The sequence below is a fragment of the Agelaius tricolor genome, unplaced genomic scaffold, assembly GCF_023055355.1.
Source record: "Agelaius tricolor isolate 1412-34295 unplaced genomic scaffold, bAgeTri1.0.p SCAF_17, whole genome shotgun sequence".
NCBI classification, from domain to species: Eukaryota; Metazoa; Chordata; class Aves; order Passeriformes; family Icteridae; genus Agelaius; species Agelaius tricolor.
Genome location: NW_027269277.1, coordinates 7174459 through 7202146, shown reverse-complemented (window position 1 = coordinate 7202146; position 27688 = coordinate 7174459). Strand labels below are relative to the sequence as shown.

Sequence of the window (27688 nt, the reverse complement as noted above, 5' to 3'; positions counted from 1 at the left end):
GGGGCAGTGCCACATCCCCATCACCCCTCAGAGGGGCAGTGCCACATCCCCATCACCTGCACCCCACAGAGGGGCAGTGCCACAGCCCCATCACCCCTCAGAGGGGCAGTGCCACAGCCCCATCACCTGCACCCCACAGAGGGGCAGTGCCACAGCCCCATCACCTGCACCCCACAGAGGGGCAGTGCCACATCCCCATCACCTGCTAGGAAGCGGAGCTGGTTCCTCACTCTCAGCTCTCCATCCCCAGAGCCTCTGCCGCACTCATCTTCATCATCGCAGTCCCCACTCTCCTCCTCCTCCTCTGTGGCTTTTCCTGGAGCTTTTCGACGGGGCAAAGTCATCCCTCTGAGCAGCTGGAAGACAAGAGGGGCACAGTCAGTCACTGCTTCCCCCCACCCTCCTGCCTCATCCTCACTCGCTGGGGGAGCAGGGGACACAGGGGGACAGGATTCAGTGGAGCCAGGACAGTGGGACAGGACCCCAGCACTCCCTGTGCCAAAGCACTGAGGAGCTCAGGCTCATTCATGGACAAAGCTGCACAAAAAACTTCAGTGCAAGAAACAAAAGGAGGAGGCAAAACCACATTCTGGGCTTCTGCCCAGTGAGAATCACATGAGCCCTGCCAGACCCCAATGTCACCAAAGCTCTGGGGTCAGCTACAAAACACGTGTCCAAAGTTAGGCCAGACAGGGGAAAACACAGCAGCAAGAGGAGCCTCTGTTCAGGGAATCTCACTGCTTTCAGGGACTCTCTCTCTCTCCCATTTTAGATGTAACACATGAAAGGAAATGGCAGATCTCTCAGGTCTGTATGGAACCCACAAACATAACCTAAAAATCTCATTTCTCACTCTTAAAACACAGAGGATGCTAGTGAAAGTTTTTGGGGTAGCCAAGTGACACAATGAAAGCATCTTTTAAAGGATGTTTTAAGGCTGGGTCCTAAGGAACAGTGAGAGTTTGCAGATCCCTGAGACAGGACTTGAATGCCTCCCCTGAGCACAGGGTCAGGACCATTTTCCAAACATGGGTGGGAGCTCCCCACACTCCCATCACAGCACACAGAGGGATTAGACACATTATAAACTATCAGCTTCCTCTCTTCACTGACTTTCCTGATTTTGCTGTTGCTGAAAGCAGCCAGCTACTCCATCATAAACCCAGATCCCCTTTGAAAAAGTGTGAGTCAGCTAGTTAATATATGCTGAAAATTTCTATCACTGCCACTCTGCTGTTAAAAGCTTCTTGAATTTAATCTCAGCGCTAAGGAAAAAAAAAATGAAAAGGATAAAGTAACAGAGAAGATATTGCAAAATGGGAGCTTTCCACATGCTTCAGGGGTTTGGTTAGTTCCATCTCTTGCAGCAATATGCATGCCTTGCAAGGCATTTTTTAATATCTGGAATCTAGGTTATATTTTTAAACTATTATGCTAGCTTCAGAAAACAGTTTCTAAAATATTTATCTCCTGAAGTTTATACAGCCTTGGAGGAATGCCTTTGGCATCTGGCTCGCCCTGTCCACAGCAATGTCCACATACCTCAGTGTTTATATTAGAGGAGCATAACGTAATGAAAAACAAATGGCTCCATGTGAGACCCCTTTGGGTTCCCCAGCTGGGGCAAGGCTCTCCCTGGCACGTGCCAGACTCTGCCTGGTGTGAGACCCATGGTGGCTGCATCCATGGCAGGCAGCAGCTCATCCCCTCAAAACTCAGGGGATTCAGTGCTTCCATGGCCTCCAACAGGCTTTGGCTCAGGCTGGTTAAGTTCACTTTTCAGGAATTTGACTTTGTTTAGACATTTACAAGCTTCTCCCAGAATAAAAAAAAAAAACCAAACAAAAAGGCAAGTGCAGTGCAGGGGGTAGCACAGGAAGGATCTCACCCTGGCACCAAACATGCCAACCAGCCAAGCCTTGACACCATCACTTGCACTTTGCTCCTCCAAACAAAGCTCCCAGTAACAGCAGTCCTCAGCTGAGCTGGAATGAGGGTCTGCCATGCACAGCAGCTAATTAATTAGCACACACACCAGTTCAAACCCAGTGCACCACTGCCAAAACCCAAGCCCATCGTGCTGGAAGGGGCCATGACTGCTCAGCAGCAGGATCCTCATTCCCCTGTGGGATCCTCACTCCCCCTCTGGGACCCTCATTCCCCTGTGGGATCCTCACTCCTCTACATCCCAGGAACAGAACAAGCCAGACAGAACCCCACTAAGCAGCCCAACTTTCACGACTTACCCAAAAGAGCAGAGGAACTTTCTGGCAGAGAGAATTAAGCTTTGGAATATTTTCAAATTTAATAAGCTCAGTGGGGGGCAAGGGAAAAAAAATCAGGATTTTTCAATTGTGTGTTTTCAAACATGAAAATAACTGAGCATTTCTTGTAGTACTACTTTTTTCCTTGGCATGCCATAAATTAGCAGCTCAATTTCTATGCCTTTGTAGCCACAATAAAACAGGAACTTTCTGAGAAACCTCACGTGGGCCCCAACTTTGGATCAAGTGAACGTGACATCCCTTTGCCACACTGCTCCTTCCTTTGCCAGGAGGAAAGCTCCATCCTCAGGCACACCCTCCCCAACTGCTGATAACTACAGAGAGGTTCAATTAAATTTTGCTGCTGCCTGTGGGAGAAAGAGAGCCCATGACACAAAACCTACTGGAAGAGTTAGCAGGAGACCAGGCATGGGGTGGAAATCCCACTCCACTCCAATGGTACATGCAGACCCAGGAATGCTCTTGGATGTCTCATCTTCATCCAGAGCAGCAGCCCTAGTCCCACTCATTAACCACTCCACAAGCTCCCTGATGGTTTGCATGCTTTATGAAATTATATTTGGTGTACTGAACATGGATTCCCCATCCTTAAATAGCAAGCAGAGCTGACTGCACCCTAACATTACAGTTTATTCATGTCCTGTGGTTTAAAGCCCATGGTAAGAGGCAGGAAAATACAGTCTGGTGATCACTGAAGTGGTATGTAACAGTGAGATAGCTTTAACTTAATCACAACTCACCCAGCTGTAAGAGTTTACTGTCATATCTGCTCTTCTCTGTTAAACCATGATGGCAAAAATACACTGTAAGGTAGCTGATGGAAAGGGGAGCACTCTTTGTGGGAGGCCAGGCACAAACATCCCCACACCTCCAAGGGCCTTTCCTCCCCCATCCACTCAACCACCATGGCAACAAACTCACCCTGCTCCCCACTACAACTTCTAATGGATCAGGTGTCCACCAGTTTTATTTCCAACCTCATCCCTTTCACAGAATCACAGAATGACCAGGTTGGAAGAGACCTTCAAGAACAAAGAGTCCAACCCAGCCCCAACCCCTCAACTAAACCCTGGCACCCAGTGCCACATCCAGGCCTTGTTAAACACCCCCAGGGATGGGGACTCCACCACCTCCCCAGGCAGAACATTCCAGAACTTTATCACCCTTTGAGTGCAAAACCTTTTCCTAATATCCAACCTGTATTTCCCTTGGTGCAGCTTGAGATGGTGACCTCTGGTTCTGTCAGTGCTGCCTGGAGAAAGAGCCCAGCCCCACCTGAGCACAGGCACCTTTCAGGAGCTGTAGAGAGATAAGGTCACCCTGTAGAGAGATAAGGTCACCTCTGAGACTCCTTTTCTCCAGACTGAACAACCCCAGCTCCCTCAGCTGTTCCTCAGAGGGTTTGTGCTCCCAGCCCCTCTCCAGCCTCATTGCCTCCTCTGGACCTGCTCAAGCATCTCAACGTCCTCCCCAGACTGAGGGGCCAGAACTGGACACAGTCTCAAACCATGACCCTCTGGGTGGGCAGGGTGGGCAGTGGCAGGGAGTGGGCAGGAGGGACTCCAAGGGACACGGGGCAGTCCCATCTGGTTTCCATGGCCATCTTGGCTCTCTGGCTGGTCTTGTGGTCTCCCTGCAGCTTAAAACACGAGGCAGATGGGAACGGTGTGCTGAGCCTGCCTGCTAAGAAAGCTCCCCAGGGCATCCCACGTGATTTACACAATTATTCATAACTGCACAGTGACCAGACAAAAACAGATGCAGTGATGTGGGGTAATGACTCAGCTTGTCTTGGACAGGCCACTGTATGCTGAAATCTTTTTAACTCCTCATTCTTTACAACCACTTTACTCAGAGCTCCCCATCCCACCAGCCCACTGAGCCCACCTGGTCCTATTTTTCCAATTTTAACATAAACAGTTGGAGCTGCAACATACTTTTTTATCATTAATCTCCCATCTCTGAAAAGAGCTCAGCATCATGTTTCTTGGACTGCAGTTTAATAGCTATTTTCTCCTTTTGGAAATAAGCCCGCAGTATTGCAAATATCAATTTGAGCAATACCCAAAATTGTGCCCACAAATTCAGATTAAATACTGTCAGCAAGCTACAAGCACTGTGCTCCTTTAGGGCAGAAATCATCCCTTTCAACACACTTCAAAAACATGTAAAGTAAAGAGAACAGCCAAAGAGATTATTAAGGGGAATAGAAGACTTTTAGAAAAACATTTAATTCCTTCATGAGTTTAGGGGAGAAGTCTGATTGATATTTGTAATCTTTTGGTGGACAGAGCTGTCATTTAATTTAGCTTGCATGACTGAAAGAATTTAACAAAAAGTGTTCCAGAGAGTTTTGCTGAAATTCTTTGCATGTTTTTAGTAAGCCTCTGGAATATGATCAAACCTAAAAAGCTGGAGAGGATGGAGACTAAACTTACAGCTAAAATAATATTCAGAATTGTAATATATGCTTAATAATCAAGTATTCACGTCCAGCAGAAAAAGTGCCTCAGTGCAGAAATTACTCTGAAGCCCCAGCCATGTGTCTGTGTGCTGCTTGGCATCAGGAAGGGAACCCTGGGAACTCATCCTAGCAGGGAAAACCAGCTCCTGGCTCTGCTAGAAACCTCCCAAAACTCAGTGAATTTCACCAGCTCACAACTGCTTGCAAAGCTCAGGATGCCTTCCTTCAGGAGCCTCCTAAGGAGGAGTTCTGGAGGAGCAAAGGTGTTATTGTCCCTTTCATCACTCCCTCTCCAGCCACACACTTTCAAGCACCTGACACAGGTACCAAGGTACTTCTCACAACTCCTGAGATTCCCAACAGATCAGCTTTTTCTATTTTAAATTCCAGCCTGCTAAAAACATTGGGTCTTGGGGGTGAAAAACTAGATCTTATGTGGCCAATCCTGACCTTGAAATCTGCAATACCAAGTAATTTATGTGTGGCTTTTGAATCAAGGCAGCATCATGGGAAACGTGCAGATTTTCACACGATACTGTTCCCTGTTAACAGCTCATTACAATGTACAGAAGTATATTCCCATTATGAAATACAGCTGGGGTTGTTTTGCTTACGAAGGTCATTATCTGATCACAGGCAAGAATCAGGGAAAGGAACCCATTTTATAAGGCTGAAGTTGTGGACTTTTTCAAAACTCATGTGTTTTGAATTTGGTGGCCTGATCGTGCACAAGCATGCAACAGCAGAATCTATTCTCTCCACTTCCTCTGCTTATTAGCCCTGGAAATACCATGGAAAAAATGTTCTTTTATTAGCAAATGCTTTATTATTTAACCAACCCTCCTGAGATTGCTGGTGCCCTCCACACCACATTTCTATTTCCCAGCTCCCTTAGGTTTATCCACTCTGTGGAGAGGCGCCTTGGTGGCACAGGAGCGTGCACCAACACAAACTCAGTGCAACATCAACAGCATCATTCTTTTCATTGCTTCTTTCCAAGCTCCAGAGAGCCTCCCCCCCTCTTGGGCAGCAGCAAAATGCAACACATATTACAGAAAAACTCAGTGTTCCCTGGTACCAAGCAGCAAACTCTATTTGAAAATAAGGATATTTAAAATTTTAAAAATACCTGCAAAACCAGGATCCATACTTCTGTCTAGCAAGAGTGAATACATGAGTGTGTGCATACCAGCAGGCACCACTGGTCTTCTGATCACAGTGCTGGCCTATGGACAGAAGAACCCATTTTGGGAGGAGAACATCTGAATTGCAGTTTCCTTATGATCCTTCCAGTTGGCTGCACCTTGGCAGCACAGACATGGCAGAGAAGAAACCTGTTCCTCATTCAACTCCTACTTCAAGCTCAGCAGAACAAAGAATGATTACTAACCAAAAGTTAATAAAGTGAAAGCAGAGTTTGGAGATGGAAAAGTAATTTTCAGTGCTTGGAAAAATGATGAGTTGGGCATGGCCATTTTCTCAGCTGCTCTAAAGTCCAATCCTGCATTTCCCTGTGCTGCCTCCTTTGAGACATCACAGGCTTTGTGCTACTGGAGCTGAACTCAGCAGAACAAGCCCCAGACAGCACCTCCTGCCTGCTCTGAGCAGGATGAGCCAGGGATGGCCCTGAATCCCCTCCCCACACACTGATCTTGAGTCACTCCTGCTGTGTGGCTCTGCACCAGTCCATGGTGGTGGCTGACTAAAGTTGTGAGCTCTGAGTTTATATTGTGGCTCCTTAGCCATAAAAATGTTTTAGTCTTTAATTCTAGCACTCAAAATACCTGGAAGAGGAAAAATCCCTACCATGCATCACTCAGGGTTTACCAGCACAGCAGGACCCACTTCACTGTCTTCACAGCTCCAAAGGAGATGCTCTTGGCTGCCAGTAAATCAGTTTTCCTGGTCAGTCTCCTGATAGCACAAAGAAGCTGGTGACAGAAGTGAATTATTGACCAAAGGGTGGCCCTACTTTATGGATCATCAGCTTAATTCCAGATTAGCCATCCAAACTGACAACATCCCTTTGGGGAAAGGAAGACAGATAAAGACTCCTAAGTGCTGGCAGTAATTAACACGAGTCTGCACTGGACAGTAAATCCCTTTTGGAAGCAGAAGGGCTTCCAAGGCATTATGGATTGCTCTGGTTTGGTGAGGGCAGGCTGATACCCAGGACTGGATGCTCCTGTGGAGGTTAAATCCCCAGTGGCACCATGGCAGGCACAGGGACCAGCTCCTGTCTGCAGTCCCCCAGGCAGGGGAGGTGTCACTTCCCTGGCCTGAACAAATGCTCATTCATCACCGGGCACATGTGAAAAAGAGATTACTCAGGCTTTACAATCAGCTTACTCACCTTATATCCAGTTCCTTCCCCTTCCACCCCAGATATTTACAGCTTGTTTTTGTGCAGCTGGAGGAAGGAACAGGACAATGTGGGTGCTGAGCAGGGCAGAGGGGTCCAGCCCAGCCTGATGGGGTCCTGGGCAGTCCCTGTCTGCTTCTGCCTCATCCCCTGAGCCCTACATCAGTGCCAATGCTGGAGAAATGCTGCTTTCCTCTTTGGGCTACTACAGCCCCTTCTCCTGTTTTGCCCTTCCAAGCCTTAACTATTGCTGGCCCTTCAGAATCCCTTCCTACACCTGCATCACTAGAAATGAGCAATTTCTCCACCTCTCAAGCAGCCACCCCCAGGGCATTGGCAGCTGAGTGAAGGAGGGGTGTGGGAGCCTACATGGGCCAGGACCCATCACTGCTATTATCCATATTTTCCATATTTTGTTTAGTTTTGTTGGAGCAGAACCCCGCTGTTCGTTCCAAACACCACTCAGGAAGGCCCAAAGTGCACGTCACCAGAAGATGAAACATGAGACAACAAGCAAAGCAGGAGCACAAGAAACAAGACAAAATAGGCAGAGGTGGAACCATCAACCACCTCCTTCAGACATCTGAGCAGGGATGGCCTGGATGGAAGGTGCCCTGGATGCAAGAGCACCCGGAAGGACGTGCAGGTCCTCACACCACCTCGAGCCATTTGCTGTAACTGCCCCATGGTCCTGCAGAGGGGATCGGGGTCTGTAGAGGTGACCCAGGCAGGGGGTGCAGCAGCCAGGGCTTCCCACAGCCTCCTCCTGCCCAGCCCAGCCTGCTGGAGCAGCTGGGAGGTTGCTCTTGGCTCAGGCTCTGGCTGTCAGCAATGTCCGCAGGGCTGCCTGCGAGACAAACATCTCACCCTTGGCACCAGGTAGGAAACAGCAACTAAGAGCTGGGCTAGAAGGGTTTTTTTATTCCTCTTCTTCTGTAACACAAACCCCTGCCCCAGCTGCCTTCCTTTTCCCCTAAAAGCTCCCAGTGGAGAGGCACTCCTCAAATGGTGTATTTTTGTGCACAGTGTTGTGCTGCACAGAGGTTTCTGCCAGAACACCAGCTTGAGTCACCCTGGCTGCATCCTGCCCTCCTGGGCAGCTCTTTCCAAGTTTCACTTTTGCATTCACTTCCCTTCAAGGCTTTGGAAGCCCAAAAAGCAACTACAAGCAGTTCTGATAGATGTGCCCTGGTCCACAGAGCTTCCCAGGGAACTGAACAGCTGCCTTCTAAGCCAGTTATCTCCCATTAGACAAGACAACCCCAACGTGGGGTTAATTATCAAGCTGTTGATTTCAGCAGAGACTTAAATCAGGCAGGGGGATGAGGTCTCCATGGCAAACACCCCCAAACCCATTACCTAGGCAGGATCAGGCAGCTGCTCTCTAATTAACAGCTGATGGCTGCACTGGCTCCTGGGTGAGGTCTCAGCTCTCCTCTGTGTTCAGAGCACGGATGCTGCTTGCAAAAATCAGAAAAACCTCCAGGAACTCAACTTATCCAGTGTCAATACTGGCACCTAGGATGGGTCTACCAACAGGATAAGGGAACAACCATCCAGGCTCCAGCATGGGAGACACACTGGGCGCAACTCATCACTGATGCTGAATGTTCCCAAGAGCAAGGCTCAGGCCTCTGGAGCTGCAGGCAGGAGGAGCCCTGCCTGGTGTGGCTCTCCCACACACAGATGCATAGACACCAACTGAACAGCTGAAGCAACTCAGGATTTAAATTAAGTTCAAAGCTGGTGACTTTATACCCTCCCTCAGTGTGACACAACACTCACAAAGGAAGCCCTGAAATGCACCTCAGTGAGTCTCACCCTCAGCTTTTAGATTATGTGCTGCAGGAAAAGGTCACTAAACTCCTTTCCCACCCATAGGCAGGAGGCATTCAAGGGGTCCTGCCAAAAATAAAAGGTAACTTCCTGCCCATCAGGGTGTTTGTTGATGCCTCAAACTCCCACCTGCTGCCACTTCCTCACTGACCCTGCTGCATCAGCAGCATCTCCTTACACGTCCCCAGCCAACCAAGCACATTTCCTTCTCTTAAATATCACTCCTGGCAATACAGCTGAGCAACAGGCAACAACAAATCTTACTGCAACCCAAACTTCTCTCTTTGCTCACAGTTTGAAGGGCTGCAAGGGCCATCTCTCATTGCATGGGTCTGGCAGCACAAGCATGGAAACACAACCCAGTCTCTGCAGCCAGTCACAGGTCAAAATCAAGTTAAGAAGTTTAATAAGGAACAACTTTAACCAAGAGTTTCCTGAGCCATGAGGGGCATTTACACCTGCCCCAATGCATCAGATCCACAGGGTCCATTGCCTGGTAATGGGGTTTGCCAGCACAGGGGAAACATCTGCCACCAGTGTGCCCTGTTCCCCTGCAGACACAGGGCTTGGGGAAGTGGCACAAATTCCCATCTCCAACCTGCCCAGCACAAAAAGCAGCTCAGGCAGGAGTGGGAATCTCACAGGCATTTGTGCCACACTGCCTGCACACCGTGCCACAGCTGGGCATCATTCCCACAGCACAGCCCAGGGCTGGGGAAGGAAATTCCTGTCAGAATTTCACAGAGCTGGCCCTCTGTGCCCACAGCAGGCCTGACAGTGCTGCCTTTTCCTCCTGCCCCTGAGAACATCATCACTAGGCAGACTTAGACCAAATCAAAAGTAACATAATTGTTATCAAGGCTTTTTCTCAGGAACAAAAGCAATTGGATTTCTTCTGCAGCCAAGAAGACCAGGGGTAACCTTCTGAACAATGAAGCTCTTTGAATCCCAGTCCCCTCTCAGTCTGGACCACATTTTAAAAACCTTGATGTTAAGTCAAATTTTGGAGAAAAACATGAGAAAACTACCTAACATCCCACTAACACCAGAGAGCTGTGTCCTTTGTTACTGGGCCCATCAGGGAGGACACCTCCACTGATTAAATTACAGCCTGAGTCACAGCACAGGGTGACACCTGATACAATTAACCAGGTCTAGAATAACTGTAATTAACTGTTAAATCTGCTATCAAGAGCTCCACTTTGCTGTACAAGGATTCCTTCAGGTTTGTTTCCTCCCCAACAGGATAAACTTCAGCTCTGGTACAGGATATCTGGTGTTTGTTTTAAGGCACCACTGGGCATCAGCTGCATGTTCTGGACACAAAAGCAAATTAATCTCCTTTAAAGGTGTGGGTCTGTTTTTTTTCCAGAGCTGATTACCACAGCACTGTTGGAGGATGGTCCCTGCAGGACACACCTGAAGCACCTGAAGTGTCCCTGCTGGAGCTGAAGCTACAAAGTTTAAACCCTACATGCATATAAGACACCCCAGGATGCACCTCTGTTTGAAAACAGGCAACAAACAGCAGGTACAAACAACCTGTGGCTGTGTAAAAAGACTCAGTGTGGGTGACCTGTGGGTACAGCATCCCCTCAACAATCCCAATACACCTGGAGGTTTGCCAGAGGGTCCAGGCAGGTGCTGCTCCTCCTGAAGAGGGAAAAAGGGGTTTGGGTTTGAAAAGTCAGCTGACAGTCAGGTACCTTCAGATTTAATTACATTCTCATCACCGAGGGTCACACTTCCCCTGATTTAACTGCTCTGGCAAACTCCTGTCAGTACCACTCCCATACAGAGTGGGAGAGCATTTACCCAGCATTAGTGGGAGCCAAGGCACAGCTAAAAGGACAATGGAATTAGTACTTAAATACCAGGCCTAGACTCGGTGGAGCTATAGATTATTTTGTGTACTAAAGAAGAATTAACTGATCCATTCTAAAATGCATTTATTATTAAAATAAAAATCTTCTGTGATTTTATTTAATAGCCTTAGTAAGAAATAATTGCAATGTCTGGTTGCTTTTCAACAACATGTGGTTTTAATATTTTAATTGTTACAAACTGTTTAATAATGATGAACAAAAGGCGTGTCCAAGTAATTATTGTATTTATTAACATTTCTTCTGAGGACTTGATAGATTATATTGCATATATACAGCACTTCAGACACTCTACTGCTAACTTATTAAAGGTGGAAAATGAGTCAAAAGTGACTTGCTTTGGTGCAATTTAAATATTGTATTTTCAAGTGATTACTGTTGTGCCTTGCATTATTTAACAATCTGGCAGTTTGCACATTTTTCTAATTATTATGCAGCTTCATCTGATTGGGGAATTAAAATACAGTGGGAATAATAAACCTCAGAGAGCCTAGCAGGCACAGGGAAACTTTCAGCAAATCCATCAAAAGTAATGGATTTTCCTGAAGGGGAGATATATTCCTGCAAAGTGCCCAGCTCCCAAAGCTCTCCCATCATAATAAACTTTGTATTTCCCTGTGTGCCCTGAGCAGGGTCCCTTTGCCACCCTGAGCTGGGTGGGGTCAGACCCTCCTCGCTGGTCCCAGTGCTCCGCACTCTGTATTTGGAGCCAAGAGGTTGCAGGGGACTCAGGCACAAGGGCATCACACCGTTCCCAGGCCTATTTTGTTTACATTTGATTCAATCAAGTTGTGGCCTTTTGGCCTCCTTCCAAATTAACTTCTGGGTGACCTCCACCATGCCCTCTCCCAGCAGCCAGGCCTGGAAACAGCCCATTAAACCTACAAACAAATATGGGACATATTGGTTGATCAAACCGGCTTCAAACACGGCCCTGGAAATGCCAGGACGTGCTTTTTTTGTGAACTTCAGCTCTATTTTGTCTTTGGTCATTCACACCTCTGGGCCTCCAGGCTTTTTTTTTTTTTGCCCCCCTTCCAAGTATAGCTGTGTGTTTTACTGCCTCGTAAAACTTCTGAATTTTGTTCTCATCCTCCTGCAAACCCCTCCAGGAGCAACGTGAGGCTCTTCCACATGGGGCTCACTGCAGGACTGGGGCTTTGCACTGAGCACATGAAGAAAGGCAGCAAGACCCTGCTTGGGAGAACAGCTGTAATGCTCCAAGAAATTGTGTCTTCCCCTTATTTGCAAGGAAATAAATCAAAGGGAGTTTCTCAGGGTCTGTGAAAGCATATTGCCTGGATTCCCATCCCCAAAGGGTTTATTTTTTTAAGAGCTTATATGGTAGTTAGATTTCTGGCTAGAAAATATGCAATATGATAAAAACACAGTCCCTATATGGGGCAATAAATTACAGATTGTTTGATGTGGAAACCAAAGAACTGTCAAACTCCAGTACATCTGAAATATTCTAAATGAGCCCTTAACTCGAGTGTCTGGAAATGTACAATATGTTTCCAGGCCATTCAATTTTGTAAAGACACATCTTCCCCAGCTAAGTTTCCTTTTATGGATTTCACTATTAATTTTTGGTGTGTTTTTTCCCCTCCTTTCCTTAAAAAATTATGCTCTTCCTCCTTGAGACAGTACTATGATAAACACCAGGATTTACCTAAGCATAAAAAAGAGACTGCAACTGGGCACAACCTTAAAGAGGTAATGGCATTAAGGATGAGGTAAAGCATCTGCTGCAACGCTATCAGAGCCCCACAGCACTGCAAAAGATATAAAAGTCACTTCAGGACAGACAGGGACAGGAGGGAGGACCAGGAGTGTCACATCAGCCATTTGGTACCACAGATCCCTGCTGCATCCTTACACAGCATCACTCAGGGCCTCTCTCCAGAGCCTTCATGGAGGAGGGGGACCAAGAGGAGTCACCAGGGCTCCCAGGACGTGGGACAGGTGACACCACAGCTCCCATCTCCATGCAGGCTTTAGAACCTGGAGCTCACCCCCATCTGTCAGCCACTCAAACGTGGAGGAAAATGGAGTGACCAGAGGAAATGGCTCACCCTGCACACAACTGTCTGCCTGGGGATGTCACCAAGCCACAGAAAATCTGAGCCAGACCCTGTGCTGACACTGAATAACCTTTCAGTTTCTATATAGTTTCACTCAAGGGGTGAGTGAAACCCTTCCAACTAGAAACAGACCCCATCCACTCTGGGAAATAAAAGTTAGGAACTAATTCCAACTCATTTTCCTGAAGGTGACCCTTAGCCTCCCAGCTGAGATAACAATGCTAATATTTATGGATGGGCTGTTCATGCCTCTGGGCACACAACAAAAATAACTCAAATCAAAACTCGGTAGACATCTAACAGAACTGGGGGGAAAAAAATTCCAATATGGCAATAATAAAGCATCTCACCCACCAATGCACAAAAAATAGCATCAGCCACAATCACACATTTGGGTGAAACAAAAATGGTCTGAGATGTGATGAATAGCACTGAGGGGGACTCATCCAGAAAGGGCTGCCTTGAGACAGCACACAGCTCAGGCACTGTGTTTAATTCATTTATTTATTTATAAATAAATAAATGCTCAAAGGTGCTCAAAGCACAAAAATGCAGTCTGGGGCACTTCCCCTTCCCCTTTTCTCTGGGTTAAGTTTTCTCTACTTCTTTCAATCCCCATGGGTTTAACTCTAATGCACAAACCTCATTTTCATTTCAAACTGCAAATGTTTCATGAGAATTTCTCATGTGAATGTGTGTACATTTGCCCAAATTAGGTTTGAGAAGACATGAACTGAAGAGTAAGCACAATTTGTCCACACAACACTGAAAGATCAGACACTTCCAGCAGCAGGAGCATCCTGGAATAAAGGTGAAGTCATTAGCAAATTACAGTTATTTAGCAAAAAATCTCAAAGTAAAAATAAAAGCTGTGAACCTCTATGAAAACTGAACCAAACAGCATGGTTCCTGAATCTGCCCACACTCACAAAATTCAGGCTGTATCTCCAACACAACACACTGGGAGGAAGCCACAACATTGTACAAGATTTGAAATTTAAAGGTAGTCACATGGGAATCCAGTTTACAGCTCTGAGCACCACAAAGATGGTCTTTTCTCTAAAAGATCCTGGATGTCTGAAAATTCTTAAAAGCCACTGTTGGCTTGAGCTTGGTGGATAAGGAGATTTTCAACCCTCTCCAGCTCAGGAGTTCCCACTGCTTCCCAAATCTGAAGCCAACACCTGAGAGACAGAACTGTAATTCATCCAGAGCTGCTGCTCCTTCCACATTTAATACTCTTTGGCAATCAAGATGCATTCCAGATGTGAAAGAGAGCTCAAAACTTCTTTCAGCCAAGAAAATAAGTGTGATGGTAAGCTCTGACACCACAAATCCCAAATTTAAGTAACCTCCACAGTTGCTTTCCTAGTGTATGAGCTACTGACCATTGACTACAGACCCTCCACAGGAATAGAATCACATCATAGAATTGCAGACTGGTTTGGGTGGGAAGGGATCTCACAGACCATGTAGTTCCAATCCCCTGCCATGGGCAGGGACACCTTCCTTAGACCAGTTCCCTCCAAGCCCCATCCAGCCTGGCCATGAGCACTTGCAGGAACGGGGCAGATGCAGCTTCTCTGGGCAAACTTCATAACTAATTTGCACAAATCACTTCCCATTTTCTCCTGATTTTATTCTCAGTTCCTCCTCTTTCTCAAACGCAGCTTTACAAGAAGGTTTGACATTTTTCAGGCTCTTACATTTATGCTGCTCAAACCAAAACAGCTTACTTGCCCCCTGTAACACATTCCAACCTGACACTGCAAGCTGGGGGGGAGGCACTGTAAGAGATGTGACTGAGCTCACCACATTCACCATATTCACCCCTCTCACCACAATTCTTCTCTGGGCAGCAGCTGACAGAGCCACTCTGCTGCTGCAGACAGCTGAGCTGAGCAGAGCAGTGTTTGCCCAGGGTCTCCCACTCCACAGACCTCCACTCCTCAGAAGCCCAAGCTGTTCAGCAAAGACCTAACTTGACCCAGTCTGGCAGCCAGCATTTCACAACCACTTTATGTCAGCAGTTTCAAGTACATAATAACCATGTTTTGTTCACTGCAACTTTCTCACTGTGAATGGCAAAATATCATTATCACCTGCAGGTTGAAGCCTGCCCTCTACCCCATTTAATAGGGAGCTGATTATGCTATTCCCCCCACTTTTCCCCTTCTAATAATTATGGGCTGTTGGCAGATGGCACAGGGAGCGTGTGGGAAGGCAGAGCAGGCTGTAGGGCCACTGCCATGGCAGCTCCTGCTTTGTGGGGTGCTCCTGGGGACCCCAAATCCCCTGCTGCATCCTGCTCCCAGACAGCACCTAATGAGGCATGCCTGCCTCGGAGGTTAAACAGGAATGGCTGTGAAAACAGTCCCTGGCAGTCCCCTGGCAGGAAAGCAGAGGTTAGCAGAAAAGTTGCTAAGCCAGCAGCTCCAAAGAGAGCCGCCCTCACAGCCCACCCGGCTGGGCAGCAAAGCTGGGCTTAACCCCAGGAACCCAGCCCTGCCCAGAGCTTCGTGGGCAGGGTCCCCCTGGGAAGGGCTCCCTCAGGAGAGCTGGGGCAGCTCAGCTGTGTTAACAGCATTGGCACCTGAGGATTTGCCCTGTGAGGTCCCAGTGCTGCGTCCTGGCAGAGCAGCAAGGCCAGCCTGTCCCTGTCAGCCTGTGAGGAACACATCTGAGCTCCTGTGCCATCCACACTCAGTGCCACACAGAGCCAGACCCCAGCCCTGCTGGCCTAAGGCACTGCTGGGGAGGCTCAGCTACAAGCTGAACGCTCTGCACAATGCCACCTAATCCTGCTGCCACCTAATCCTGCTGCCACCAATGCCCTGGCAGAGCTGCCACCTAACCCTGCTGCCACCTAATGCCCTGGCAGAGCTGCCATCAATGCCCTGGCAGCAGCAGGGCTGGTTCACAGGCCTAACCTGACGTGCCATAATGGGCAGAGACAAGACACTGCTTGTCCCAGGAAGGATGCCAGGTCTGAGGCAGTGGCAAGGAAGCTTCCTCCCCAGCAGAAAGGATCTCATCCAGCTCTGCCATTTCCCCACTCCACAGTAACTTGCCCCATTACTGACTGGGAGAGAACAGCCAAGGAGACACAGCAAAGTGACCCTTCCTGCCAGCCATGAGCAATGCCAAAAGGAACTCCTCCAACCAGAGGGGACATCAGGTATGTGCCATATGACCCCCTGCCAGCACATCATGCTCAAGGGCACTCCATCAGCTCCATTTTCCTGGACCTCCACTGCCAAGGGCATGGATGCCCAGCAGAAGCATTCTTGTACTGCAGCCTTGCATCCAGACATGAGGCTGAGGCCTGGGAGCTGCACCATGCACAACCACAGCAGCAGGCATCCAACAGGACTGGCCACGAGTGCCCTGAGGGCCTGGAGCTGTGCAGGGCTGGGGTGGCACTGGCTCTGCACACAGGGCTGCTGCAGATGGAGACACCCAGGATGGCTCTTTGAGCCCAGGGCTGCTGCAGATGGAGACACCCAGGATCTCTGTTTGAGGGTGCAGGGGAGGCTGAGCTGATTTGGAAACCGCCCACTGAGACAGCCCTGCTGGCTCGTCTGCCACAAACCTGGTTGATGTGTTTCAGCTTGTCAATAATCTGGCTGATCACTGGCTCCAGACCTTTCACCTTCACCTCATGGTTGCCAGCCTGGGCTTTTGCTCCATTCCTTGTGGTCTGGGGACTGTACCTGTGGGAATGAGAACACAGAAGACCACGATGTGATGGGCTAATAGAGAGGAGATCTTTAAAGCTCAGTACAGAGTAAGAAATCCCAAGACAGGCACCAGCCCTTTCCAAAACAGAGAGCACAGGACAGTTAATAATGACAAAGAAAGGACAGAAGATTCCCATGAACATTTTTGCTCTGACTTTGCAAGATGATGTAGCTGTATCACTTGAGGACAATGAAGTCCTTTCCAGTCCATTAGTAACCAAGGAAGATGTTAAACAGTATACAATAGAGATAAATATTTTCACATAACTTGCACCCAAGAGTCCTAAAAAAGCTGGCTCAGAAATTCTGGCTTGCTCATGTTTGTTTAAAATAAATCTTGGCAGACCACAGAGACTCCAGTACAAGAGCAGTAGTGTTGTGCCCACAGCCAAAAAAATGAGTGGGATGACCCAGTTAACTGCAAGCTGATTAGCATAACATCAACCCCCTTGCAAAATAATGACTATCACTGATGTGTGATTTCAGTAATAAAGAATTAAAGCATCAGAATATAATTAATGCTGTCAACATTGCTAATGGAAAATAGGTGTTGTCAAACAATCCTGATTTCAGTCTTTGATGAGATCCAGCCTTGGGGATCAAAGTAACTGCTCAGACAGAACGTACCCTGACTTGGGTACAGAGCTGGGCTCTGCACCACAGGCTATCCTGATTTACACAGGTACCATGAGAGCCCCCACAGACCAGATTAAACTGCCAGGGCAGCTCTGCAGAGGAGGGCAGCCAAGCTGCACTCAGCTTTTTCATCAGCACTTAGGAAAGAAATATGCATCCACTTGCTGCAAGATTTATGGAATGACAAAGTTTACCAGAATGATTAAAGGGAGGGGATGAGGGACAGAACTGCTGCACACTTGCCTTTGGAGGAACACATCCCTGCACTCAGGACCTGGGTGACAGCTGATGATGCTCCAGCACAAGACAAGGACCAAACTCAAAGTCGGGTTTGGGCCAGAGCCATTGGCTGCCACCACTGCCTGCTGGCAGCCCCAGCAGTGGCACAGAGCACACCAGGGCCTTCTGCAGCTCTGCTGCCATTCATCAGAGCCCAGTGATGGGCTGTGCTGCTCTGCAAGCACTGAACAAGTCCTCATCTACCAGAGCTGGCAGCCAGAACAGGCACTACCCAACCAGGCACAGCCTCTGAAAGTGAGATCACTGAGATAACACCAGCACCAGTCTGCTTTACTGTACCTCTGCTTTTCCAGTGCCATGGGTAAACACCATGAATTTTCCTTCCTGCATTCATCTCCTGTACATCATGTTTTCACCCAGCTCCCAGCACCAGTCCTAGTGGCTGCCTCCCTGTCTGTCAGCTCCCTGCTCCCCTGCCCAGCTCATCTTCCATCCTCAGCTGCCAGGCAAGCTCAGGCAATCACAGTCAGCCCATTGCAGAAGGGTTTTGGGGAGAAACTGGGACTTTAGCAGGCTTTTAAAGAAGGGGAGGGAGACAGGAGGGACGGTGGGGCCAGCTCAGGGAGGATGCTTTGCTAGGGTGGAAAGCAAGAGGCATGTGGACATTTGGCCACAAGAGCTATATCAGGGCACACTGAGGGGCTTGGGGATACTCAGGGGCTTGGATTAAACTCTGCTTAAACTCCAGAGGATGAGATCTACTCAGACACATGAGGATGCAAAGGCAACCCCAGATCTGTACTGTTGCAGTAGCAATCTGCCCTGACCTGAAATACATAGTGCAGTTACAGAACAGAGGCAGATTTCCACTCCAAGGCCAACTCAGAACAGGAGTTCCATGTACAGGAGCTCTCTGCACCTCCAGCTGGTCCCCAACACAAGGCATTCCCCACATGCATCCCCATTAATGGCTGGCAACCCTGCCAGCTGCTGCACTGAAGAGATGACACAGGAACAAGGACAGGAGAAAGGAGGTGTTTGTGCCTACAGCACAGGAACACACGCCTGTGTAAATTCCTTTTCCAGGCAACAGCAGCATTTCCAGGTACAGGCATCACAGATTCATCAGCCTGGCTCTCCCAAGCCCCAGCTGCCTGCAGAGCCATCCCACCCCTGCACTTCAGCACCAGCACAGCTCCAGCTTTGACCTCACACCCTGTCCTTAGGGCCTCAGCATTTTGCAAAACACCTTTTTTTAAATAGTTACCTTATCCTGGGAAGCACAAAACACGGCTATACCTGAGAAACAATGGCTCCCAGGTCAGAAAAGCCCTCTCAGGTGCAGCTGGAGGGTGGGTGCAGGGTGAGTGATGGGGAGGAGGGGGCCAGGCTGGGGCCAGGCTGCAGCTGCCCCTCTGGCACAGCCCTGCAGGCTCCCAGCACCATCTCGTGGGGAGAGGCTGCTGCCGCAGGCACAGCCCTGCCCGGTGCTGAAACTCGGGCTGAGCTTTTCTCCATTAACCCTGCTGCTCATTTGTCACACAGCCACTTCATGCCACCGTGCCGACCTGGCAAACACATCTGGAGACTGCATGGGAAACATCCACAGCACGCCTGAGTTTAAAGATGACAAAGAAATTCCAATCTTTGGTGTCAGTGTAAATTTAATTCAAAACACTGGTGGAACTCAGAAGTACATTGCTGAAAGGTCTCCTGTGGTTTCAGAGATTTAATCAGGAAACTCACACAGGTTTTAGCAAGAGCAGAACCAAGCCCACTTGGTGCATCCCTAAATTAATACAATCTCTCTCCTAAACAGTTTTATACAAACAAACACAATAGCTTGGGTTTGAGTGGGCGAAATCCCTTATGAAATCCAGGCAGCAGCTGCCAGAGAGGATTTCTGTAGCCTACACAAAGTAGTACAGGAGGGAGGAACACAGTACTACAGCAATACTATACTATAACTCCATGTCCAGAGTCTGAAACTGCTCTCCAGAAGGTTCTGCTGGGCTTGTGAGGACCTCAGATCAGCCTTCTCAGGGGAAAAAGTCTGCTAGAGAAGGAAGCAAACCTGAAAGCATTAGCAGAGTGATGCTGGAGAAATGGAGTGTCACCTCCTGGTGCTTCCCACCTGGCCAGATCCAAGGGAATGTACCCAACCCAAAATGAACCATTTGCACCCTTACACAAGCCATTTGAAGCAGCAAGGCAATGGGCCCAGAGCTGCATATTTTTGAGCATGAACTGCAAAAAAGGAGATGCATGGGGACCTGCTACATCCCACCAGGCAGAGCCATGGTCCTGTGTGACTGGGGTGCTTTGGGGGACACTTCCTCCCAGCTGATGTGCTCAGGCACAAGGGGGACACCAGATCCCCCCAGCTGTGTCACTCTCTGCCCAGCACCAGCCTGGAGTGGCCACATTCAGTGGGATGCAGGCAACCAAAGGGTTAAAAGCTTTGAAATGTAGCTTCAGTGAGCGACCTGCATTCCTGAAATGCCAGAGAAGCTGGAAAAGGCAGCTGGCACCCCTCCCTGCAGCCCAGGCCAAGCAGCCTGGCCTTAATATGGCAGAGAGATGCCTTTGCAGACCCCAGCAAGCTGGGGGTCCCAGGACAGCACCCTCACAGGCCCCTCTGCATCCCCCCCAAACTGAAGGGCTGGCGGGCTCACAGGCAAAAAAGCCAAAGCACCCCCTTCCTCCCATATTCTCCAATCAGTGCAGAAAAAAGAGAAATCTCTGAGCCATCTCGAGCTGTTTCCAGCCTATGCCAATAAACCAGCCCCTTCTGCAGGGACACTTGTGCCACTCCATGAAACCCTCTCGTGCCTCTGCCACGGGGATGGATACCAGCATGGAACAGCAAATATGCACAGGGGATAAAGCCCCCAGCCCGGTCCCTGGGGTCCCTGTGCTGAAGGGGTATCAGTGTTGAAACATGAGCATGCTCTGGCTCACACTTCATAGGCAAAGCCCAAAATACTTTTCTCCTTGACGTGTCTCAACGTCAGTCAGCAGCATCTCCTTGCCTGGGCTCCCTGGGTATGGGCTCTTGCTTGGGATGTGGTATTTTCCAAACACAAATGTCACATTGTTAAATGTGCTGATAAACAGCCCCCATTAAAAATGACTTTAAAGACAACCAGCTTATGAAAACACCAATAATCGGAAGTTTTCTGTGGGGAGAGTACAAATGCAGACCCTTCCTGCTTCTTCTCACCCACCAGACATACATGCCCCAGTATGCTGTCAAATTGAGGGATTTCCCTCTCCTTTCCTCTCCACCATCTACAAATGTCTCCTGTGAATGTTTGGTCTTTCCAGCCCAAATGCAGCTCATTCCAAGCTTTCATTTCAGAGCAAAGAAGCCAAGATGACAAATGTTATTTAAATACATGGCAATGAGTGTGAGATGTGTGTTCATCCTACTCAGCTCTGCTAGGCTTTGAGGTGAGTTACTGCAATGCCTGACAAGTGATTTAAAGAAAGTAATCCTTAAAGTCAAACATAAAGAATTACACTTTTAGAAAAAGGTAAGTATGTCATTCAAATAACAATTAATTCATGCCTGCTTCCCAGCTGCAAATTATTTATTCAAATGTATCTCCAGTTTAAATAGCACAGTATCCCTCACAGGCTCTCCCTCTGCTATCTGTGTTCACTGAATTACACCTGTCAGAGAGAGTGGGTGGGGGACAAACACAACACAGACACAACACAACACAGAGGTTTCACTGCACAAGAGCTGGTAACTGAGTTTGAGAGAGCAACATTCCCCCAGACCCCCAAAGCTGCTCTGCATTTCAAGATGTGACTTACTACAGATCACGTGGACTGCTGACATCGAGTCCTTACCACAGAGGAGGCAAAAGAAATGAAAAAGGGGAGAAAGGGAAGAAAAGTTCTGCCACCCCCCTTTACATGAACCCAGCCCTTCCCTCCCGCTGGTTCTCATGGGTCAGTAAAGGGGGTACAGTGGTGAAGCCACTGAACATTTTACTCTCTGACCCTGCTAGCTTCTGGTTTAGTGAGACAACCTCAGTGTCCCATCAGCAGTGGGGGCTGAAAGATTTGAAAATCTGTTTCCAACCCACTCATCCTGCCCTGCAGTCAGGGTGTGACTCCTGGATGTGCCCACAAGCCTCCAAGAAGAGGTGACAATTCTTTCCCTGACAGTTTCCTCTCTGAAGACAGATGGTCCAGAGACATCTGGTCAGTCCCACCCCATCCCAGACACGGCTGGTGTGGGGTGCAGCTCCTCCCCAGCTCCTCTCTTCCATATGGGGTGTGTGCCCCCACTATCCCATGGCCATAAGCAGGCATCTGTTTCATGGGAGTGCAAGAAGCAGGGGAGAGGTGGGGTGTATGGCTCTCAGGTGCCTTCCTGGCTTTGTTTGCTTGCTTGCAGAGAGTCCTTGCAGTCCTTGCAGAGCTCGTGATGCCGCAGCCAATTTACACCAGCAGCAACTCCAAACAAGCTGCTTCAAAAGCAGCCAGGAGGATCCAACACTCTCAGTGGGGAGTGTTCTCACCTAACTAAAAAGGAACCATTTTCTGCTGGATTTCCAAATATCAACACCTGGAAGCCTCCGAGAGCCCCCTCAGATCCTGCTGTGTCAGTTCCCTGCCAAGAGAAGTTCTGCTCCTTCCCAACTGCCCCCACAAAGCTCCACAGCACTGAGGGTGCTGCAAATGATGCCTTGGTCACACACCTGAGGTCTCAGGTAATCACCTGGCCCTGGAGATGGGACTTCAGAAGGAACAGCAAAAACTGTAATATTCATAACAAAACAATGGAGTTGATAGCCTGAAGTCTCCCTCTCTTCTTATTTCAGTTCAAGACAAATAGATTATGGAAAAATGGGCTAAACCTGAGACCAAGCAGCAGGATAGAGGAAGACTCATTATCTTCTTTTCTGAAATACTCTGGAAATGATCAGAGCCACTCAATAACCCGCTGAATTTGCCTACTATCCTTTCATTGTAGCTTATACTTGCTACAAAGCTGTGTTTTATAGGCTTGAAAAGTTATACAGCCCCCTCTTTGGGGATTCCATTGGATCAGATATTTTGCAGCATTGCCAGAAATAACCAAACCCTTCACGAACTAAAGGGTTATTGCTGGCATGGAATTTCCTTTGTTCCAATTACAGAATCTCATTTTTCTGCCTTGCTTCCAATTGTGCTTTCATTGTTTATGATTTGTATGATTAAAACAAACCACAGTACGCTGGCAACAGCAGGGAAACATGAGACTTCTAGTTTGAAGAAGAGAATCTGGCAAGGTGCTAAAAATATATTAATTTTGAATTGGTACAAAGAAAACAAGAGTTATGCTGGTGATTTAGATTAATGTACACATTTGTCTTGAGAAATTTGGAAATGGCAGTATCTAACAGTAAGGCTTAATGTGCTTACAAGTTTTGCAGTGGGCAGATGTTGCTGTCAGTCTATTCAGAACAGCTTCAAAAGAATATACTCATGTAAGCAGATTACTAAACTCTGAGAATCTAGATTTAATAGGCTTTCAGTATTAAATGCTGCAAAACCCTGATACTATATATAAAGTTCAAATCACCTTTCAGATTCCAGCGCTGAGCTCCCATAGAAACTGAGGTGAGTTTGGTATCTCAACACCTACTTGACTTAAGCTGAAGGCTTTAAATGAGCTAATTACCCAGTCAGGACTTGGTGATAAGAATCAACCTCTGGTTTTTTTCCTGCTTGGGATGGAGATAAGGATAGGAGAGGTGGGACAACATTTCACCACCTAACTGCACCAGCAGGAGGTCTGTGAGAGGATGGGGCATGAAGACAGAGGAAAGGAAGAGAATCACAGGTTTAAGCTATTGCAAACCCACCATGCCTACATGTCTGTCTCAGGAAATGCCTGGAACTGAGCCCAGGAAAGCTGCAAAGAGGTGCACAGGGATGCACAGAGACAGATCCAGCAGGTCTGGTCTCCAGCTACCACAAACACCAAGCACTGTGACCCTCAACAAGCTCTTTGCAAGTGGTGAAATATGCCACTTGTGGCTTTTGCTATAAACCTTTGTGGTGTCCCATAAAAGCACAGTGTGTTTTTACACACTCTGAAAAGTGTGAAAAGCAGGAATGTGTTGCCTTTTATTTTTTCTTCCCACTTTGGCTTATGTTCTTCAACCATGCAAAAGCACAGCAAAAGGCACAAGGCACTGCTCTGCATTACAGAAAAATCAACCTTTCCTGTGTGGTTACCACGGTTTGCAAGCAGTCATTTCAAGGCACCATGTCCCTAAATCCACAATAGGGATGGCAATCAAACTATTAACCCACAGATCAAACCTTGGTGAGGAATTCTTGCCATTAGATGGTCCAACAGCGGAGAACCAAATGATCACAAAGCATCACAAAGAAAGATTCAGTTAAAAAAACCTGAGAGATTAAAAGCAAGATAAAATACTCCAGCCTGCTGCTTTGCACTGGAGCCCCAAACTGAGAGGGGCTTAAGAGCAAGGAGGAAACAGAGGATGGTTCAAGGCTCAAACTGGGAAGTGAGACCCAGTAGAAAGACAGCGAGCACATCCAGTCCATGGGGAGGAGAGAAACTCCCATTGCCTGTGGGTAAAAAAGCACTGGGATAAACAGGACAGAGTAAATAGGAAGCCAGAAAAACCACAGGAGGAAAACAACTGCAGAGTGCAGAAGGGACTGGCTCCATCAAATAACAGGACACACATTGCTGGTATTATCCAGTCCTTGGGTGCACTGGCAAGGGCTATGAAGTTGCTATTCCAGGCTTGATTTAACATGTTATAGGAAAAGGGCTTAGAATAACTAACAAATTCTGTCATGACAGGGAGGTCTGGAAATGGATAAATCAGTGGGGCTCTACTTTAACTTCATGAACACTCAGGTACTACATTAGAAATCCAAGAAGCAAGTAGCCACAATCCCTTCAAGAACAAATCAAATATTCTGGACATGCTCATACAGATGCTCACACTGAACTTACAGACCCAACAATGGTCAAACAGCTTTACCCACTGCCCACACAGCACCAGACATGGAAACACATGGAAGCATAGAATCCAGCCAACCACTGATCTGCCCTGGTTTTCATCTGACCAGCAGATTCAGCAGGAGCTTTCTAGTTTATCCAGGAACCCAGGGATTGCTCATGCCCTGCTGTGCTGTCCCTGCAACAGAGACCAGGGCTGAAGTCTCTCATGAGGACCAGGGCTTGTGGCTGTGAGGCTGCTCCTGTCTGTCTATAAAGGGTCTCATCCACCCAGTCTTCCAGGTGGGGTGGCCTGAAGCAGAGCAAGACTATAACATCACCTGTCTCTGCCCTCCCTTTAACCCTGACCCCAAAGCCCTTGGTCAGCTCCTCATCCGTCCCCAGGCAGGACTCCAGGCACTCCAGCTGGACACAGACACCCCACCCTTGGCTGCCCTGCTTGTCTTTTCACAGAGCCTGTGCCCTTCCATGCCAACACTCCAGCCACAGGAACCACCCCTCCATGTCTCCTCCATCCTTCTTCCTGGCAGCCACCACATATATGGGACAAGCACCAGGACAGCACCCTGAGATTAATACCAGGTATTCAAACCACACCAAATTTCTTGCAAAAAGTGGCAAGATGGAGTGTGATCACCAACAGACACACACCAGTCCAGCAGGAGAAGAGAATTCCTCCAGCACATAACACACATTCTCAGAATAGCTCCAGTAAGAGCAGCTACACCACGAACAGATGCTTGGCTCCCTCTTGGGGAAAACACTGAAATAAAGGAACTGGCAGCTTGGGGTACTCCAGCACTGTTACCTCACATGCTCCTGATTTTCAGGAATCCTCCCAGACACTCTGAGAGAGATGCCAAGCTGGGAAATCAAAGCACACAAAGCAGCCAGTAGAGATCATTTTAACTGCATTTTACCTACATCTTTCTATTTGAAACATTCTGCAAGTGGGTCCTGGGAGAAGAGCACCCTTGACCATTATCTCAGCTCAGCTTTATTTAGCTGAGGTCTCCCTGCTCACAGCAAAAATCTCTAATATCTGTAAGGAAACTGTTTCTAATATTTCATAGGAGCTGGCAGAGGTGGTGACATCTGTGCAACAGATCAGAGGGGGCAAGGAGAGGAGTGGAAAGGCACAGTAGAGGATTTATTCCTTAACTCAGCAGCCAGGGGCTGAAATCTTGGTGCCCCCTTCATGCACACAGACTTTACCCTCTCCCTGCCTTGCCCCCTGCATGCCATGGCACCTCCAGGATGTGCCATACTGTGCCCACAGTGATCCCCTGGTGTTCTTAGCAGAAAGCTGAAGGCCATCTATCACCTGAACTCATGCTGGATCTGCAAATAGCTCTGAACTTACATTTGCAGGAGGATCTGGACTCAACACCCTTCCACTGCCACCACCTCCCCCAGCTGTGACATCAGCAGGATCCAGAGCACAGGATCCAGACCAAGGCCACTGGCTCTGACCCCAGTGAATTGTTGTAAGCCAAGACCTCACCCCAGCTCCCCCTCTCCAGGGCTGCAGTGTTTATAGCCCTGCTTTAGAAGTTTTAATTAACAATCCGTGAGATAATACTGAAATAATCTTTTTCTTTCTAATTGAATGTCTCAGGCATGGAAACACAAGATTTTCCAGAAATAAGTACCAACAAAGGACACATTTCTCCTTAGGCAACCTAAGTACATTTTACTAAGCCTGTGATCTTAGATGTTGAGTCTTTTTTTTTTCAAAAGAGAGTTTGATGCTATTTTGGTCTATTCAGTGTTTCAGGTCAGTATTGCAAGTACAGGCTAATTACCACCTGAAGTTACTGATCAAGAAGTCATAATTAATATCTCAACATTTCACCACTTCCTGATCTTATTTCTATTTCTTCCCTTATGCAAACTACTTAATAGCAAAGAATGCTTTGCAAAGTAGACTGATTAGAGGAGATTTATGTATAATTATAAAAAAACATTTCCAAGTTCTATTTCCACATTCCCAAGGGGCATTTTTTACAAGAAAAATCTCCATTTCTATTAACACTTCCTTCCTCTTTATGGTATGAATCCTGCATTGCCTGCCCCTGTTAACCTCAATTATCACCAGTATATCCTCTGAAATGGTGAGTGGGGCAGGGCAGAGCAGCCACAGCACAAGCTGGACCTTGGTGGGAATGGCTCCATGCAGAGAGGACAGCCAGGACTCGGTCAGAGGGCAGCAGTGGCACCATCAGAGTTCAGTGGTTCTCACCTCCTCCAGCTGAGAGCCACAGCAAGGAGAAATCCAACAAGGGAGCCTTCCTTGACCCTGCCTGGGTGGGGCAGGGGATGCTGTCCTGCTATCAGGGCACCAAGCCTGGCTGGAGCCCCTGTAGTGCACGGGGACAATGCCCTTGCTGCTGCTCCAGAGGAGTGTGGGGCACTCTCCCATGGGAGCAGGGTCCAGCTGCTGCTGCTCTCCTGGCTCACCCTGACCAAACCCCACCATGGATGCAGAGTTCTCACTATGCAGAAATTTCAGTGGAGGGCAGCACACAACCACTGCACTGTGTCTGTGCAGACCTGAACATCCCTCTGAGCTGCAGCACAGCTGGACTCAGACCCTGAGGGAGCAAATCATGCCCTGTTCAGACTGCTCCTGTGCCTGGTTAGCAGAAGATGAGCAGGATGGAGGAGAAGGAGGGCGAAGGAGGAGAGGGAGGGCAAGGGAGATGTGATTCACCTCTGCACGACTTCTTGTCCATTCCAGCAAAGGGTGTCATTCTGAACAGCAGAGCTGTGCCTGCAGATGTACTCTGGCAAGCTGCTGTAAAAACTGCTGTGGGACTTCAGCTTTGCAATCAGTTCCCTGGAAGAAAGGGACAGAAAAGGGTGCTCAGTTAAAAGAAGAAGAGAAGATGAGGTTGGTGCATTTTAACCAGTGAATGCAGCCACACAAACACAACATTAAAGCAGCTAGGTGCAGACAAACCACGAAGCAGCAGTTTTATTTCTGAACCAAAGCAGCTTTTTCTATTTTTCTTTGATGTTATTCAGTCAAAGGCTGAGCCCATGTTTCCCAGGGCAAAACTGCTGGTGATGGGGAGGGATGTGGGGGCAGCAGAAGCTCAGCCCAACTTTGCACCAGGCAAAAGTCAGGCACAGTCTCTGCACTCTCACAGCAC

The 27688-nt window shown here is 48.1% G+C and overlaps 1 protein-coding gene across 2 annotated transcripts in view; it reads right to left on the bottom strand.

The window, feature by feature from the left end:
* GPC3 (glypican 3) overlaps positions 1–27688 on the bottom strand; it is a 142149-nt gene that overhangs the window by 25707 nt on the left and 88754 nt on the right. For both annotated transcript variants that reach the window (XM_071442299.1, XM_071442300.1), the window contains exons 5-7: positions 27247–27372; positions 16507–16627; positions 203–356 (exon numbers count right to left, since the gene is read on the bottom strand). In XM_071442299.1, the coding sequence (XP_071298400.1) occupies positions 203–356; positions 16507–16627; positions 27247–27372 (401 nt within the window). The remainder of the gene's footprint in view (positions 1–202; positions 357–16506; positions 16628–27246; positions 27373–27688) is intronic.